The 18,121-nt window shown below is 41.8% G+C and overlaps 1 protein-coding gene across 6 annotated transcripts in view; it reads left to right on the forward strand.

Moving 5' to 3' along the window:
• The window catches only part of LOC144604841 (bile acid-CoA:amino acid N-acyltransferase-like), a 29,115-nt gene extending 22,996 nt beyond the window's left edge, over nt 1–6,119 (forward strand). For all 6 annotated transcript variants that reach the window (XM_078419583.1, XM_078419582.1, XM_078419581.1 and 3 more), the window contains one exon: nt 3,009–6,119. In XM_078419583.1, the coding sequence (XP_078275709.1) occupies nt 3,009–3,139 (131 nt within the window). In that variant the 3' untranslated portion in view covers nt 3,140–6,119. The remainder of the gene's footprint in view (nt 1–3,008) is intronic.
• The last annotated feature ends 12,002 nt before the right edge of the window (nt 6,120–18,121 follow it).

Raw genomic sequence — 18,121 nt, forward strand, 5'->3', positions numbered from 1 at the left:
TGTAACAAGTAGAATGGTTAAGGGAGAGCCAGTGGATATGGTGTATCCGGACTTTCAAAAGCCTTTGACAAGGTCCCACACAAGAGATAAGTGTGCAAAATTAGAGCACGTGGTATTGGGGGTAGGGTATTGACATGGATAGACAACTAGTTGGGAGGCAGGAAGCAAAGAGTAGGAATTAACGGGGCCTTTTCAGAATGGTAGGCAGTGACTAGTGGGGTGCAGCAAGGCTCAATGCTGGGATCCCAGTTATTTATAATATTAACGATCTAGACGAAGGAATTAAATGAAACATCTCCAAGTTTGTGGATGACACAAAGCTGTGGCAGAGTGAGCTGCGAGGAGGATGCTATGAGGCTGCAGGGTGACTTGGATAAGTTGGGTGAGTGGGCAGATGCATGGCAGATGTAGTATAATGTGGATAATTATGGTTATCCACTTTGGTGCCAAGAACAGGAAGTCAGATTGTTATCTGAATGGTGTCAGATTCGGAAAAGGGGAGGTGCAATGAGACCTGGTGTCCTTGTACATCAGTCGCTAAGTAAGCATGCAGGTACAGCAGGCAATGAAAAAAGCTAATGGCATGTTGGTCTTCATTGCGAGAGGATTTGAGGTCAGGAGCAAGGAGGTCCTACTGCAATTGTATAGGGCCCTGGTGAGAACACACCTAGAGTATTGTGTGTAGTTTTGGTCTCCTAATTTGAGGAAGGACATTCTTGCTATTGAGGGAGTGCAGCGTAGGTTCACCAGGTTAATTCTCAGGATAGCGGGACTGACATATGAAGAGAGAATGGGTTGACTGGGTTTGTATTCACTGGGATTTAGAAGGATTAGAGGGGATCTTAAAAAATATATAAAATTCTTAAGGGATTGGACAGGCTTATGCAGGAAAAATGTTCCCCATGTTGGGGGAGTCCAGAACCAGGGGTCACAGTTTAAGAATAAGGGGCAGGCCATTTAAGACTGAGATGAGGAAAGACATTTTGACCCAGAGAGTTGTGAATCTGTGGAATTCTCTGCCACAGAAGGCAGTGGAGGCCAATTCACTGGATGATTTCAAGAGAGTTAGATTTAGTTCTTGGGGCAAACGGAATCAATGGATATGGGAAAAAAGCAGGAACTGGGATGATCAGCCATGATCATATTGAATGGTGGTGCTGGCTCGAAGAGGTGAATGGCCTACTGCACCTATTTTTTATGTTTCTTTGTTTAATATCTGACATTTTACTTCAGGGATATTATCAAAATAAGCAATTGATTTCCTGAAAGATTTTTTGAATTATAGGTTGTATTGGATAAAATAGGAAAACATTTATTTTGCAATTTAATCCCGAAGCATGAAATCAAAAAGAATACCTTGCCCCCTAGAAGTTTCTATAATTGGCTTACAATATCTTTTGACCACTTTTATTGCATAAGGGGGCAATTTAAAAAAAAATGTAAGCCACTTGTGCACTGAAGCCTGGTACTCCACTAAATAAGATCACGCTAATCTGATTGCAACCTCATTACTATATCAGTAGCTGCTCTTCCTCCTTGTTTATCAAATATCTAACCACTTCTGCCTTAGAAATATTCAAACTTTGCTTCTACACCCTTTCAATAAGAGTTCCAAAGGCTCTCAAATTAAAATGCAGTCATCCTGAATTGGAACTTGGTCCAGTTGCTATTATGTAGATACAAGGAACTGTTATTAGTTATGTCACATATTCCAATGTGACCTTGCAGCCAACAAATGTCAGTTTGTTTTCATTGTGTGCTTTCATTGTTAAAACATTGTTAAAAACACATCAGTGCTTTCATTGTTAAAACTAGCATTGCTACCACCATCAAACACCTCCACTTTGTGGGCAGAATGTGATAGGAGGGGAAATCAGTTGTGAGGCTTTGAGCCCAGCTAATTTAAAAAAAAAAAATTATTTGGGGTATTTTTCCTTGCATTCCCTCCATCGGTGTTGTTATGTAAAGCCTGCTGCCAAAATCCCTCCCTGCCCCTTTCAGTGTCATGTACTTCCCTCCAACATCATTTGAAAGGCACAAAGAAAATGAATATAGTCTTGTGTACATTTAAAACCATAATTCCTAAATATGCAAGTAATGTGCATCACTTTACAGTTTTTGGTTGTTTCATTCTCACCTGTATAGAGAAATCTGCACGTTTAAAAAAAAATGTTCCTGGTATCTGAACTTCCCTGGCAAAGCCTCATTTATTGTTGATCTCAGGTTAGCGTTGCAAGGTATGATCTTCACTGGCAAATCCTGATTGCCAATCTCAAATTGGCATGACAGAAAAATAGGCCTGCCTGTATTGTCATATCCCATTACATTTCATGATAAGTGTGTTGTATGCTTTTTGAGTTGAAGTTTGGTGATAATCCCTTATGCACCCAAGCCTCTCCCTATCAGCACGAAAAAAGGCTCTTTCAATTTGTTACTGACCTGTTTCTGTAAAGTTTACATGGGAAGGCGATAAGGAGCGACGAGGAAGGAAAGTGAGATTTTTTTAAATGAGTTTAGATCAGCTTGTACTTGTAGATTGGCAGTTCTGAAACTCCAGTACTCGTATCTCTTTCATCTAAATGAGACCTGCCTTGTTGTTTCGGGGGACAATTGGGAAAATCTAGAAAATTAGGTTGGCTTGTTTAATTAATTGATGACAGATTGAGGATCTATTCTAGGAATCATTAATTATTACTTAATTCTTCGCACCATCTTAATTCAATGGTACAGAAATATGGATAGAATGAACCATTATGTAGAATTGAGTAGAGAGCACTCAAAATGTTTGCTTTCTTGGCAGCCTTGTGAAAGCTGCTACTTTGCAGATAGAATGAACAGAAATTGACCAAATTTCAGGAAGTTGTTTTGCTCTGTTCATGAACGAAGGGTTATTTTCTAATAAATTGTGAGAATTGCACGAATTGAGCTGTTGGACTCAAGCAGTAATGTAGAGTTGGAAATGATACTTAATCTAATTTTTTTTTTTGTAATGCCTTTTCTTCTTGCAGTTAGATTTTTGTGGGGAGGAACAACTAAACCTCATGCAGATGCTCAGGAGGATTCCTGGAAAAAGATTCTTGCATTTTTAGAAAAGCATCTTGTAAATGAACACCCTGCTGTAATCCAGTCCAATCAGTAATTTTCTGCAAAATTACCAATCGTGCCTTCAAAAGAAGCAACTTTGTTGCCTACCTTTTTTAGTACAGTTAATTAATACCTGAGGTTGGATGATAAAGCTGTGAATGGAAGGGGACGTTTCAAGCCTTTAATCCCCAGGATCAAACATTTAAAACAAGAGATGGATAAATGCATTAAAGATTTATGAATCAATGTTTTTTTTCCCCAGAAGGCTGTTGGTATTTGGCCATTGAGAATATTTCTTGCTAACTGTAATGATATAACACTATATTCTGTACTCCTGTATTTTTCTCTTTGCATTACCTGTTGTACATGTATACGAATTGATTGTACTCGTGTATAGTATGATTTTAACTGTATTGCACGCAAACAAGGTTTTTCACTATTTGTTAGTACAAGTGATAATAATAAACCAATATATTCATGAATCAGGTCAAAATAATTTAGTTTCATAAGATGTTGCTCAGGAAAGTACACATTTTTGTCATTTGGGTGGCAAGCTGGGTAAAGATTTAACTCTTGTTTCAGTGAATAAAGACTACTTGCCAGTAGTGTTCCACAAGGATTGGTGCCAATCCTTTGCTTTCTATGTTTTTTTTAAAAAAAAGTGATTTAGATTAAAATGTTGAAGCCATATTTATTTTGTAGATGATGGAAAAATTAGTTGCATTGGAATATGAGTAAAAAACCTGCAGTGGAGCAGATACTTATACTGCATTTAGTGTTAAACATTTTATAGCATATCTGCTGTTCTTAAGTATGGTTTTGAGGTATCTTTCAAAATACTGTAACAAAAATGTTGTGTGAAAAAGTTGCCACTCTTTCTCATTCCATCTTAAACCCATGCATTCAAGTTCTTGATTCCCATCCACTGAGGAGCTCTCCAAGTGGGCAGAAAGAGCCAGAAACATCTAGGAGGAAGTTTCAGAAGCATGTACGAGGAAAGGGATCGTTACAACTCAATAGGCCATAGATTTGATTTTGATACGAGGTCTTGATCTTAAAGCATTTTGTTCCTTGCCAATTCAAAGGCTGTGCTCTCATGACTTTTCCAGTGCCTCATCTGACTCGTTTATTGTTGAAAGGCTGTTTTACAGTAGGCAATTGTTGGGAAGGGATCATTGTTTTATGGCTCTTTAGGGTAAAGCCTATTCTCTTACTTTAGTAACTTGATGATTTGAAGCTCAGCCTCTGGCTGTAAACAAATGTCATATGCTATTGGAGTATAACAGCAAGCTGGAGCGATGTGGGTTCTGCAGTGAATATATTGTGGTTTAAATGGTTTCCCAAGTGTGTAGATTGGCTCCATAGAAGCAGGAGTTAGTGCATCAAGTGCATCAAAATTGAGATGAGTTCAACCAATACCACAGCTGTGCTCTGTATTCAAAAGGAATTTCAAGGCCCAACTTACAGGAATGATGCAGGATGGGCTAGTGGCAGATTTATAATGCAATGGTGCCACCTAGTGCTGGCAGACTCCATTCTTGGATATAAACCAGTCAATAAATTCAGTTGGAGACACAAACTGCAAATGCTGTATTCTTGAACAAAAATAAACGTGCTCAAGGAACTCTGGGTCAGTCAATATCTTTGGACAGAATGGACAAACAATGTTTTGGAGCTGGATCCTCCTTCAGTCCATCTATCCATTACTGCCACAGATGCTTCACCCACTAAATTCCTCCAACACTTTGTTTTTTGCTCAATAAATTCAGCTTCCCACTACATTTCTCACCTTTGAGAGGAATTAGTTTTTTAGAGGGGGAGTGGTGGCAAAAGGAGTTGAGCAATATCCCTGTACTTATTGCACATCTTAATTGGCTTTAAGACAATGGTCATGAGCCACCTTGAGCCACAGAGGTTTACATAACGCAGGTGTTAGGTTGTTCCGGAATTTTGACCCAACAAAGAGGGAGATTGTTCTATTTCCAAGCTGGAATCACATGAGACCTGGAGAGAAGTTTGGAGAAGTTGGCCAGATAGAGGAAATTACATGGTTGGCCATCCATCAACGACATGCTTTGACCACTGTTTGGTGGGGGGTGGAGGTGGGGAGATGGTTGAGGCGATAGTGATGTGTGGAGTAAAGTAAGGGAAGCAATGGGTGTTGGTTAGTGGGTTCAGAGGGAGGAAACTAGCTGCAACTGCTGTGATGGTGGCATTGATGCCTTTAATGTAATTTTAGAAAAAATGCATATTGAACCTGCTGTGCAAGGCAAGCTTGATTTTTTATTCTTTGAGATTGCAGCTCTGAATGATGTTAGATGCCAGAAACTCGATGTGAGTGACAAGAATTTATGGACGGAACTGATCGAATGCCAGCCTTGTTTTATTACGAACTAAAATTAACTGAAACTATTCCTGTTTCATAAAATGTTTGAAGTTAGCTAAAAATGTTGCTGGTATTCCATTCTAAGAACAACAAATGTAATGTACCTTCTCTAAGAGCACAATCAATGCAGTCAGCTCTTTATTCAATGTGTTGGATTTTTTTTCACGACCAAATTCAAGTTTTGCTGTGTGTTACACACTGCTAGTAAGAAATATTTAGGAGAGTTTCAAAATATTTTTTAAACTTGTAATGCAAAAAAGTATTTATGAAATGATAGCAATTTGTACACCACCCCATCTCTGCTTTCTCCAAATTCTACCTCTGGTTCAGAGGTACGACAGATGTAGAATAACATTAAAATTCGGATAATATGGCACCCTTGGAGCCAACAGGTTTGCTGGACTATTGTTTTCTACTTGTATTAATTAATACCCAAATATTTTCATTTTACTTAACATGTAGTCTCTTTTTTGCTCTGGTTCTAAACTTCCACATGTTTAGGAAGTAATGTTGTATCCTTATTGTTTTGATGTGGTTATGCTTTATTCTTAATTGTTAACTATATGTTTGTGTTGTCATTTGTGAGCAGAGCACCAAGGCACATTCCTTGTATATGCATACTTGGCTAATAAACTTATTCATTCATTCATTGAAGGATCTGCTGCTAATGTTTTGGTCCAGATACCGCAGGCCACCTTCAGGGGTCTTGGAGACTCCGAGCCTCGGCGGGTCGGCGCTGTTTTGGCGGCACACGGAGGACCAACAGCATATTTGGCAGGTGGTCAGAAGATTTAGGGTGTATGTAAATTAGTCATTTCATCTTCGGGAAACAAATATACAATTGCCAATGTTCAAGATGGTTTGAAATTAAAGTAAGAGCAAACAAGTTGGTAACCCACATCAATCTCTTCATGTCCATTCAACACAAGCAGTACTAACAACAGTAGATTCACATCAATTTTGCCAGGATTCAATTTAAGTGGTACATTTAATGCAATTCACAACACATGAATTTACACAAAAAATCAAAGAACGCAATGCTGGAAGAACTCAGTGGGTCAAGCAGCATCAGCGGATGCAAAAGGTGTAAGTTCACATTTTGGCTGAATCAGGACTGATTCAGGGTCTCAACAATGCTGACTTACATTGTTCCTCCACGGATGTTGCTTGACCACTGACTTCATGCATACCATTTTTAGATTTAGAGATACAGCGCGGAAACAGGCCCTTCGGCCCACTGAGACCGCGCCGCCCAGCGATCCCCGCATATTAACACTATCCTACACACACTAGGGACAATTTTTACATTTGCCCAGCCAATTAACCTACATACCTGTACGTCTTTGGAGTGTGGGAGGAAACTGAAGATCTCGGAGAAAACCCACGCAGGTCACGGGGAGAACGTACAAACTCCGTACAGACGGCACCCGTAGTCAGGATCGAACCTGAATCTCCGGCGCTGCATTGGCTGTAAGGCAGCAACTCTACCGCTGCGCCACACTGCCGCGAAGGTTGTGGGCTAACCTTCACATGCAGAATCTTTTTGTTCAGACAGGCATAAACCATTTAAACTGGAGTCTTGCCAAATTGTCCCCCAGAAAAGACAATCAGACTGATAAGTTTACACAAAACCACCATAACTTGTACCCCAGTAACTGTGTTGATTTAACCATCCATCCATTTAAAAGCAGCTAGGAAGAGTTGGAAGAAATTTGAAAAAGATTCTGTTTGGGATCTGGAGTAGCACTTTGTATGAATTACTCCCCATTACTTTTAGAACACTTCTGTTTCCCCCCCGTTCCTAGTGGTGGTGAACACTTGTGATAATTCTTTGCACAAGGGTGGCAGAATTCATTTTTGTTGTAGGAATCCCATTGTGCTTTCTGAAGGAAAAAGAAGAGTTGGAGTATAATCAGGTATGAAATTTCTTAAAGGAATAGTTGAGTGTCTCACCACCTGCATTCTTTCAAATTACATCAGGTCGAGTTGTATCACATTGCATTCAAATCAACTCCGATATAGGACAAAATACTGGAAGAATTCAGTCAAATCTGCATCGTCCTCAGAACAGTTCACATGTTGTTTAACTTGTAGAGTTCTTCCAGCATTTCTGTTTTGCATATACAGTTTTATTTGTTTTCCAAAGCAGATCAGTTCAGTCTAATTCCAATATGATACTTTATTATCCTTTGCAAAGGATACGTATAAAGGAAATGGATTTTCCTCGCATCTAACTCATGCATTATAACATTCACTTTGTTTGTCCTTCAACAAGAATGAGTTGTTAGCTGCTCCATGTTTGCTTGTAACTCCAATCTTGCTCTCTTTACGTATAATTTTTGACAAGATAATACTTGCCTTAACGACGTTGCATTTATATCCTATTTTTAAAACAAGAAATGTCCCCTCTAAATGTAGGATAAATAAATAGATTGAAATGCATTTTGAGTTTTAAAATGGACTAGGATTTTTTTTGACATTACATAGTTAATTTCATTTAAGCTGAACTCTGAGGTGTGGCTGCAAAGTGTACAACAGGTTTGAATATAAAGATGTGGTGAACCAATCAACTTGAACTCTGGCCTGACTCATAGATAACGTTGAGAAGACTGAGGTACCTGAAGGAACATGGAGGCTAATGATGAAGCTGATAAGATGTATTTTTGAAAGTGCATTTGGTGATCTTAACCTCGTTAACCACTGAGTATAGAAGTAGGGAGATCATGTTGTAGTTGTATAAGACGTTGGTGAGGCCACATTTAGAGTATTGTTTTCAGTTCTGGGCACCATGTTATACAGTGCATTCAGGAAGTATTCAGACCCCTTCACTTTTTCCACATTTTGTTATGTTACAGCCTTATTTTAAAATGGATTTTAAAAAAAATTATCACAGACTACCCCAGAATAAAGAAGGGAAAACATGTGTTTCGAAATTTTTGCAAAGTAATTAAAAAGAAATAACTGAAATATCATATTTACATAAGTATTCAGACCCTTTGCTATGACACTCAAAATTGAGCTAATGTTCATCCTGTTTCCATTGATTATCCTTGAGATGTTTCTACAACTTGATTGGAGTCCACCAGTAGTAAATTAAATTGATTGGACATGATTTGGAAAGGCACACACCTGTCTACATAAGGTCCCACAGTTGACAGTGCATGTCAGAGCAAAAACCAAGCTCTGAAGACAAAGGAATTGTCCGTAGACCTCCAAGACAGGATTGTGTTGAGACACAGATCTGTGGAAGAGTATAAAATAATTTCTGGAGCATTGCAGGTCCTGAAGAGCACAGTGGCCCCCGTCATTCTTCAATGGAAGAACTTTGGAACCACCAGGACTCTTCATAGAGCTGGCCGCCCGGCCAAACTGAACAATCGGGGGAGAAGGACCTTGGTCAGGGAAGTGACCAAGAACCCGATGGTCTCTCTGACAGAGCTCCAGAGTTCCTCTGTGAAGATGGGAGAACCTTCCAGAAGGACAACTATATCTGCAGCACTCCACCAATCAGGCCTTTATGGTAGAGTGGCCAGACGGAAGCCACTCCTCAGTAAAAAGCACATGACAGCCCGCTTGTAGTTTGCCAAAAGGTACTTAAAGGACTCTTGGACCATGAGAAACATGATTATCTGGTCTGATGAAACCAAGATTGAACTCTTTGGCCTGAATGCCAAGCGGCACTGCTTATCACATGGCCAATACCATACCTATGGTGAAGCATGGTGGTGGCAGTATCATGCTGTGGGGATGTTTTTCGGTGGCAGGATCAGGGAGACTAGTCTGGCTGGAAGGGCCGAATGGCCTACTCCTGCACCTATTGTCTATTGTCTAAGAGATGCAGCTCAATATTAGATTATGGGTGCTGGCAGTAAGATCAGTCCACAAAGTGGTAGCCTTGAAGCCCGGAATCTCCAGCATTCATTTTTAATCTGCTTATGTGGGCCATTGAATTTACCCTTTGAAATCTCACTTTTACTTGTTTTTATGCCAGTTTATTAGGCTTATATGATTGGAAAATCAGGCTTCCTCTTTTAAATTCATTTACCCCATCACTGATGCCTGGAAATTCCAATATTATCGTTTCCTCATGTATCTGTGATGGAACAACGTACAACATTCAACTAGTTGATTGGGGAAAGTTTACATGCTGTACAGACTAAGCTTTTAAGGTTGTGAAAATGCCTGAGGTCTTTAAACAAAACAACAACAGCAGAATTATCACTGTCCACAATTATACATAGTTTTGTGATATTCCACCATGTTGTTCTTTAGTGAGGAAGGAGACAAGGCAAGCAGATTTTGTATCTATATATGTAAACTGGAATTGAAAATGTAATCAGGTAGATCTATTAGTGGCATTTAAGAGGCTTTAAGATTGGCACATGGACATGCAGGGAATGGAGAGATGTTGTGTGCTTGCAGGCTAAGGAGATTAGCATGACTTGGCATCATGTTTACCATGGACATTGTGGGGTGAAGGGCCTGCCCCTGTGATGGATTGCTCCATGTTCTGTAACCACAATTTCTGAAGCAATGACAATAATTCCAACTGGCAGCAAAATAAGCTTGAAACTGCCATGTAAAAGCTCCAGAATTCCCCAAACCTAGACAAGCTTCATTAAAATGCTGGTTCTGTGAATTACCAAGTGCTATCAGCTGCACAGAAGCATGAAAGGGCAAAAACAATAAAACCGTTTTGAAAGTTAAATCCAGTACCTTAAAACGCAAATTTAAGCCAAGTATTCTGTTTCCACAATCAGTTTTTACATGTATACAATAAACTAAATGGTGGATGACTAATTTAACTTCCAAACTACTCTTGCAGTGCAAGTGAGGTGAGGAGAGAAGGCCACAAATAGTTTAGTTTAATTTAGTTTAGTTTAGTTTATTGTCACGTGTACTGAGGTATAGAAAATCTTTTGTTGCATGCTAACTAGTCAGCAGAAAGACAATGCATGATTACAATCGAGCCACTGAGACCACTGAAGTTTTGGATATAATTAGAAATTGTGCTCTTGCAGGTAACTAAGGACAGAAGATATCTCAGTCATACAACATACTGCATACAACATCACTTACCTGGACTAAATGTGAAGCAAAAGTAAAAAATGAATATCTGTTGAATCAAAATGTTCAACATTCTATGTGATATCTTTAATCTCCTGCAGGAGATATGCAACAGAAGGATAATAAAAATGATAATTCTTCAAAGTGAGGATGCATTATCACCTGACATGTGGATAGCATCCATCAGGATAAATATGTACTTCATATTCTCTCGTTATGAAGGCCAACATGCCAATAGTTTTCTTCGCTGCCTGCTGTACCTGCACGCTTACTTTCAGTGACTGGTGTACAAGGACACCCGGGTCTCGTTGCACTTCCCCTTTACCTAATCTGACACCATTGAGATAATCATCTGCTTCCTTATTTTTGCCGCCAAAGTGGATAGATAACCTCACATTTATCTACATTATACTGCATCTGCCTTGCATCAGCCCACTCACTCAACCTGTCTAAGTCACCCTGCAACCTCCTAACATCCTCTTCGCAGTTCACACTGCCACCCAGCTTTGTGTCATCTGCAAACTTGCTAGTTCTTGCAAGCCCTCTTGCAAACCCTCTCCTTGCAAACTTGCAAACCCTCTCCTTCGACAAACACATCAAACACATCACCAAGACAGCCTTCTTCCACCTCAAAAACATCGCCCGTCTCCGTCCGTCCCTCTCCTTCACAGCTGCAGAAACCCTCATCCACGCCTTCATCACCTCCCGTCTGGACTACTGTAACAGCCTCCTCTATGGTTCACCCTCAAAAAATCATCAATAAACTCCAATACATCCAGAACTCCACTGCCCGTCTACTCACCCACTCCCCGACCCGTGACCATATCACCCCTGTCCTTTACAAGCTCCACTGGCTCCCCATCCCCCAGAGAATCCAGTACAAAATCCTCCTCATGACCTACAAAGCCCTCCATAACCTGGCCCCATCCTACCTGACTGACCTCCTCCACAGACACACTCCCACCCGTACCCTCCGCTCTGCTGCTGCTAACCTCCTGTCCCGTCCCCCCATCCGGACCAAACTCAGATCCTGGGGGACAGGGCTTTCTCCATCGCTGCTCCCACCGTCTGGAACTCACTACTTCAAACCATCAGAGACTCCTCCTCACTCACCACATTCAAAACATCACTGAAGTCTCACCTGTTCAACACTGCCTTCAACCACTGACCGTCACCTCACCTTATTTTTCCTTTTCTGTTTGTTTACTTATTTATCTAATTTTTTCTATGTTTTTGTAAACCCTGTAAAGCGTCTTTGAGTTTTTAGAAAAGCGCTATACAAATGTAATGCATTATTATTATTATTAGTGTTACTTCTAATTCCATCATCCAAATCATTTATATTGTAAATAATTGCAGCCCCAGCACCGAGCCTTGCAGCACTCCACTCGCCACTGCCTGCATTCTGAAAAGGCCCTGTTTATTCCTACTCTTTGCTTCCTGTCTGCTAACCAATTCTCTATCAATGTCAATACCCTGCCCCCAATACCATGTGCTCTAATTTTGCTCACCAATCTCCCATGTGGGACCATGTCAAAGGCTTTCTGAGTCTAGATACACTACATCCACTGGCTCTCCTTCATCCATTTTACTTGTCACATCCTCAAAAAATTCCAGATTAGTCAAGCAGGATTTCCCCTTCATAAATCTATGCTGACTTGGACCAATCCTTTTACTGCTATCCAAATGCGCCATTATTACCTCTTTAATAATTGACTCCAGCATCTTCCCCACCACCGATGTCAGGCTAACTGTTCTATAATTCCCCGTTTTCTCACTTTCGCTCCTTTCTTGAAAAGTGGGATATCATTAGCTACCCTCCAATCCACAGGAACTGAACCTGAATCTATTGAATATTGGAAAATGATCACCAATGCGTGCACGATTTCTCAAGGCACCTCCTAGAATACCCTGGGATTCAGACCATCAGGCTCTGGGGATTTATCAGCCTTCAGTCTACCCAATACTATTTCTCGCCTAATGCAAATTTCTTTCAGTTCCTCTGTCTCACTAGATCCTCTGGGAGATTGTTTGTGTCATCCGTAGTGAAGACAGATCCGAAGTACTTATTCAACTCTTCTGCCATTTCCTTGTTACCCATAATAATTTCCCTCATTTCTGCCTTCAAGGGACCCACATTTGCCTTTACTAATCGTTTTCTCTTAACATACGTAAAGAAGCTTTTACTGTCCTTCTTTATACTCTTGGCCAGCTTCCCCTCGTACTTCATCTTTTCAGCCCGTATTGCCCTTTTTGTTACCTTCTGTTGTCCTTTGAATGTTTCCAATCCTCTGGCTTCCCGCTACTCTTTACAAATAAATCCATTGTTTAATTGTTAAATGGGTCAGTATCGGCATTGCAACATGTTATACAGACAGGTTCTCCCAGGTTCTGAACACCTGACTTATTGACAACCCGTATACATGAACGAGCATTTGGATGAATGAATCCAGTGGGATGAATTGCCAGCTGCTGAGGGGCATCAGGCATCTTCTCGGTTGGGAGCATTATTATGTGCCTTCTCTACCCACCATCCGTCCCAGCTGCAATAACTGAGCCAAGCAGTTCTCGGATCGCCGAACAGACTCACTCCCCGAGTCAGTGAAACCGGCTAGCAGCCGCGCTTCCAGCACTCGCTCAGATCCTGAAGAATGGAAACCCATCATAACCTCGAGAGGACATGTAATAGTGAAGGCATAAATTGGTCTTCAATTATATGGTCTGTTTGGAGGCCAGGTTGATGGAAACTTACGTAGGTGGTGATCCGTCTAGCTGTTGTTGGCACTTGCCATTGTGCAAATAATGTGAGCATTCCTACAAACACATGTTCAGAAGATGATAGTGGGGGTCCCACCCATCTGCATAAACATCTTGCTCCCCGGTCTCAATGACAATACCTAATCACCATCCTGCTGCCCCTCAAACATCCCAGTTCCCAGGAACCATGCCACCTTTAGTACCATCAGTAGATGTTGCTTACCTAAATTTTCAGACAGCCTTTGATAAGGTGCCACACATGAGGCTGCTAAGGAAGATGAGAGCCCATGGTATAAAAGGGCAGATGCTAGCATGGACTGCAGGTTGGCTGGATGGCAAAAGGCAAAGAGTGGCAATAAAGGGTGCTTTTTCTGGTTGTCCGCCAGTGACTAGTGTAGGTCTGCAGGGGTCGGTGCTGGGCCCGCTACTCTTCACGTTGTGTATTAATGATTTGGATGAGGGGATTGAAAGCTTTGTGGCCAAGTTTGCAAATGAAATGAAAATAGGTGCCGGGGCAGGTAGTGTGGAGAAAGCAGGGACTCTGCAGAAGGACTTGGACAGGTTGGGAGAGTGGGCAGAGAAATGGCAGATGGAATATAGTGTAGCAAAGTGTGCAGTCATGCATTTTGGTAGCAGGAATAAAGGCATAGACTATTTTCTAAATAGGGAGAGAACCCATGAATCGGACTTGGGAGTGCTTGGTACCCATGCAAAGGGACTTGGGAGTGCTGGTACAGGATTCCAAAACGTTAAACTGCAAATTAATCATGTACATATATTTACATTGAATTTCATCAGAAAACTTTCACTCTATAATCAGGGCTAGTTTTCACTGGTGACTTATTTTAGCAGTATGAAGGATTTCAACATGTTCAGATAACACAAAGTGACCTCTGTTATTTTAAAAAACATTCTGTTAAATTGTGAACCTGAACATTGAAACTCCAGGTTTGGAAACGTACTGGAACCAGCAGAAAGGGGCAAGGGAATTTACAGATGAATCATCCTGAGGTGGCTGATTGTGGGAGTAGATCCCATGTTTGAACAAAAAAAAAATCCAAGAAACAGAATTTGAAGAAACAGAAGTGGAAGAAATTCTAAGGGGGAATAAGGATATGGCAAAGGAATTAAACAAATACTTTGTGTCTACGACTAATTCCCCTTGTGAAGTGGAGCTTATTTACAAACTTGAACTGGTTATATTTCCACAGTACAGTTGTGAAGGGGAGGAGTAGATCATTTCAAATTAATGTCAACAAAGGACCATTAATATATTTCTGGGGCAGGATGGTGTACGCCTTGGAGTGAAGCATGCAGGTAATGATGTTCCCTTGCACGTGATGCTCCTCTCCTTCCCAGTAGCAGAGTTATCGGGTTTGGGAAGTGCTGTTGGACAGCCTCGGGGAGCAACAGAAATACGTTACGTAGATGACACACGCTGCAGCAACTTTGTCGATGCTGGAGTCAATTAATTTTCGTAATCAAGGGAGCTGGTTTTTGTGGGCAGTGTTAACATTATTGGGTGTTGGTGGAACTGCCGTCATCAAGACAAGTGGAGAGTATTCCATCACATATATCTGACATGTCTTCCAGATGGTGGAAAAACTTTGTCATGCTATTGTAACCACAGTATTTTTATGACCAAATCATTTTAGTTACTGGTAGGTAGTAATCGCGAGGAGGTTGATGGTAAGCCACTCAGCAATGGGAAAATCAATGGTAAATAATTGGAACCTCTTGCTGAAGAACACAATGGACTTGCACTTTTGGCACAAATGTTACTTGCACTCATCAGTTTATGTCTAATGTTGCTCAGATTTGCAGCATGCAGGCATGGACTAATTCACTTGTCAGGAAGCTGTGAATGAAATTGTAAATTGTATGACCAGAAGGGAACATCCTCACCTCTGAGCTTGTCATGGAAGGAAAATATTTGCTGAAGCAGCTGATGATGGGACTAGGACACAGACTTGAGGAACATCTGCACTGTTGACTTCAATTTTACTAGAGCTCGTAGTTCCCACATTCAGTAAAATGCTGTCTTGATATTAAGGGTGAAGATAGATACAAAAGGCTGGAGTAACTCAGCATCTCTTGGAGAAAAGGAATAGGTGACGTTTCAGGTCGAGACCCTTCTTCAGATATTAAGGGCTGTCACTTATACCCTGATGCATATAATTTAGATCTTTGGGTTATGTTTTGATCAAAGACTGGAGACAACTGTTTCAGTTAAACTTAAATTTGGATGAAGTGAGATGGCATTTGGAGAGTAACTGTGCTTGATTAAAAAAGACACAAAGTGCTGGAGCAACTCAGTGTATTTTTGGTAACATAGATATGTGATGTTTCAGGTTGGGACCCTTATTCAGACTGATTTTGGAATGAGTTAGGGGAGGTGGGGGAAAAAAACTGGAAGAGAGGAAGAGCATGGCAAATGATAGGTGGATACAGGTGAGGAGGGATTTGGATAGGCAGATGACTGGACAAAGGCCAGAGATAATAAGTCTAAAGGTGTGAGGTAGGAATTACAAATTGTGAAGCCACAAGCAGGAATGTAGGTGGAAGGGGAGGGGAATGGGGAGAAAAAAAGTGTGAGTCCAGGTAAAGCACAGGGTAGAGAGGAAAAAAAAAAGGGGGGGGGGTTGGTAACAGCTAAAACTGGAGAATTCAAAGTTCATACCATTGGGTTGTAAGCTATCCAAGTGGAATATGAGGTGCTGTTCCTCCAGTTTGTGTGTGGCCTCACTCTGCTGAACTTTCTAAGCCTCCGAAGGAAGTAGAGACGTTAGTGTGCTTTTGTGGCCATTGCTTTGATGTGGCTGGTCCGGGATAAGTTATTGATGATATTTACTCTGAAGAACTTTAAGCTTACAACCATCTCTACTTCAGCGCCATCAATTTGAATGAATACTTTGACACATATGACAAGTCACAGTGAAATTCTTTACTTGGGTATGCAAATAGTCGCCACATGAAAGGCACTGGCAAAGTTACAAAGTATCCCGCCCAAGTTCCTCCTTTGTTCTCCCCCCTCCGCCCCCCTCCATGCCGGGTCCTCCTTTGTTTTCCTCTCCCTCCTTCCCCTCACACCAGTCCCCATACTGATGGTGGATACAGGTGAGGAGGATGGCGGCGCGCACGGACGCAGCGGCTCACAGCTCTCCCTTTCGGTGTGTTTTATGTGTGTTATCCGTGTTATGTCTGTTAGTCAATTTTAGTCATGCAAATCAGGCAAATCCTACTTACAACCGCAAGGATCTTCTGATCATAGGATTCCAGTGCAATCGGGACCTTATGCGCGAATTTCCACACCCGCAAAATATACCGGAACAGATAGCCAGGACACCGGGCTCTCTGTGGATAGTTGTCGGCGCGAACATGCGTCGCAGGCGGAGGAGAAACAGGAAGCAAAAGCGAGGACGCCGGTCCGGTATACTTGCCAAGCTAAAGAGACAGCCACACAAACCACCGCTACCTAGCATGTTTCTCACCAACGCCAGATCCATCATCAACAAAATGGACGAATTAAAACTACAGATATCAGCAAACAAACTCGTGGAGGACTGTTGCATTCTCTTAGTAACAGAGACATGGCTTCATCCACTTATCCCAGACGGAGCCATTGAGCTAGCCGGGCATACAGCGTTTCGTTGGGACAGAAACATCGACTCCGGTAAGAGCAAGGGGGGGGGGGGGGGGGGGGTTATGCATTTACGTGCACAACAACTGGTGCACTAACATCCAAATCATGGATAGCCATTGTTCTCCTGATCTGGAGTTCCTAACAGTTAAATGCAGGCCTTTTTACCTTCCCCGTGAATTTACAGGGGTTATAGTAACAGCAGTCTACATCCCACCGAATGCTAACGCTAGCACAGCTTTAGGCTACCTGCTCGGTGCAATAAACTCACAACAGAGCACATATCCAGAAGCAGCCCACATCATAGCCGGGGACTTCAATCATGCAGACCTAAAGTCAGTTCTCCCGAAACTTGAACAACACATAAGATGTGCTACCAGGGGGAAAAACACACTAGACAAGGTTTATTCAAATATTAAGAAGGGTTTCAGGTCAGCACCACTACCACACCTGGGGCAGTCAGATCACCTGTCCATATTCTTAACTCCAGCATACACCCCACTCAGGAGGAAAGCTCCAGTCACCATAAAGACTGTTAAGACATGGCCTGAAGGAGCTTCCTCGCAGCTGCAGGATTGCTTCGAAAGGACCAACTGGGATATTTTTGAGGATCAGGACTTAGAGGAGTATACATCAACTGTACTCTGCTACATCCAAAACTGTGTTGACAATGTCACCGTCGACAAACGTATCCGGTTGTATCCCAATTAGAAGCCCTGGATGACAAAGGATGTCAGGTCTCTCCTCAAGGACCGTAACACTGCCTTCAGGTCTAGTGATAGAGCTCTATACAGTGCTGCTAGAACCAACCTGAAGAGAGGCATCAAGGATGCCAAAGCGTCCTACAAGAGGAAGATTGAGGACCACTTTACCAACAATGACCCACGGTGGGTATGGCAAGGCATCCAGCACATCACCAACTACAAGACCAGCAACCGCACGACTGCCGACGGCGACGCCTCGCTGGCAGAGGAACTTAACTGTTTCTTTGCTCGTTTCGAGGTGAAAGCTGCAGTGGCAGACATAACACCCTCTCCAGCACCTGACAGCAACACCTTCACTGTGCAGGAGTATGATGTTAAGCGCGTGCTCAGAGCAGTGAATCCCAGGAAAGCTGCAGGCCCCGATGGTGTGACGGGCAGAGTGCTGAGGGAATGTGCAGACCAATTATCTGAGGTCTTCACAAA

The sequence above is a fragment of the Rhinoraja longicauda genome, chromosome 23, assembly GCF_053455715.1.
Source record: "Rhinoraja longicauda isolate Sanriku21f chromosome 23, sRhiLon1.1, whole genome shotgun sequence".
NCBI classification, from domain to species: domain Eukaryota; kingdom Metazoa; phylum Chordata; class Chondrichthyes; order Rajiformes; family Arhynchobatidae; genus Rhinoraja; species Rhinoraja longicauda.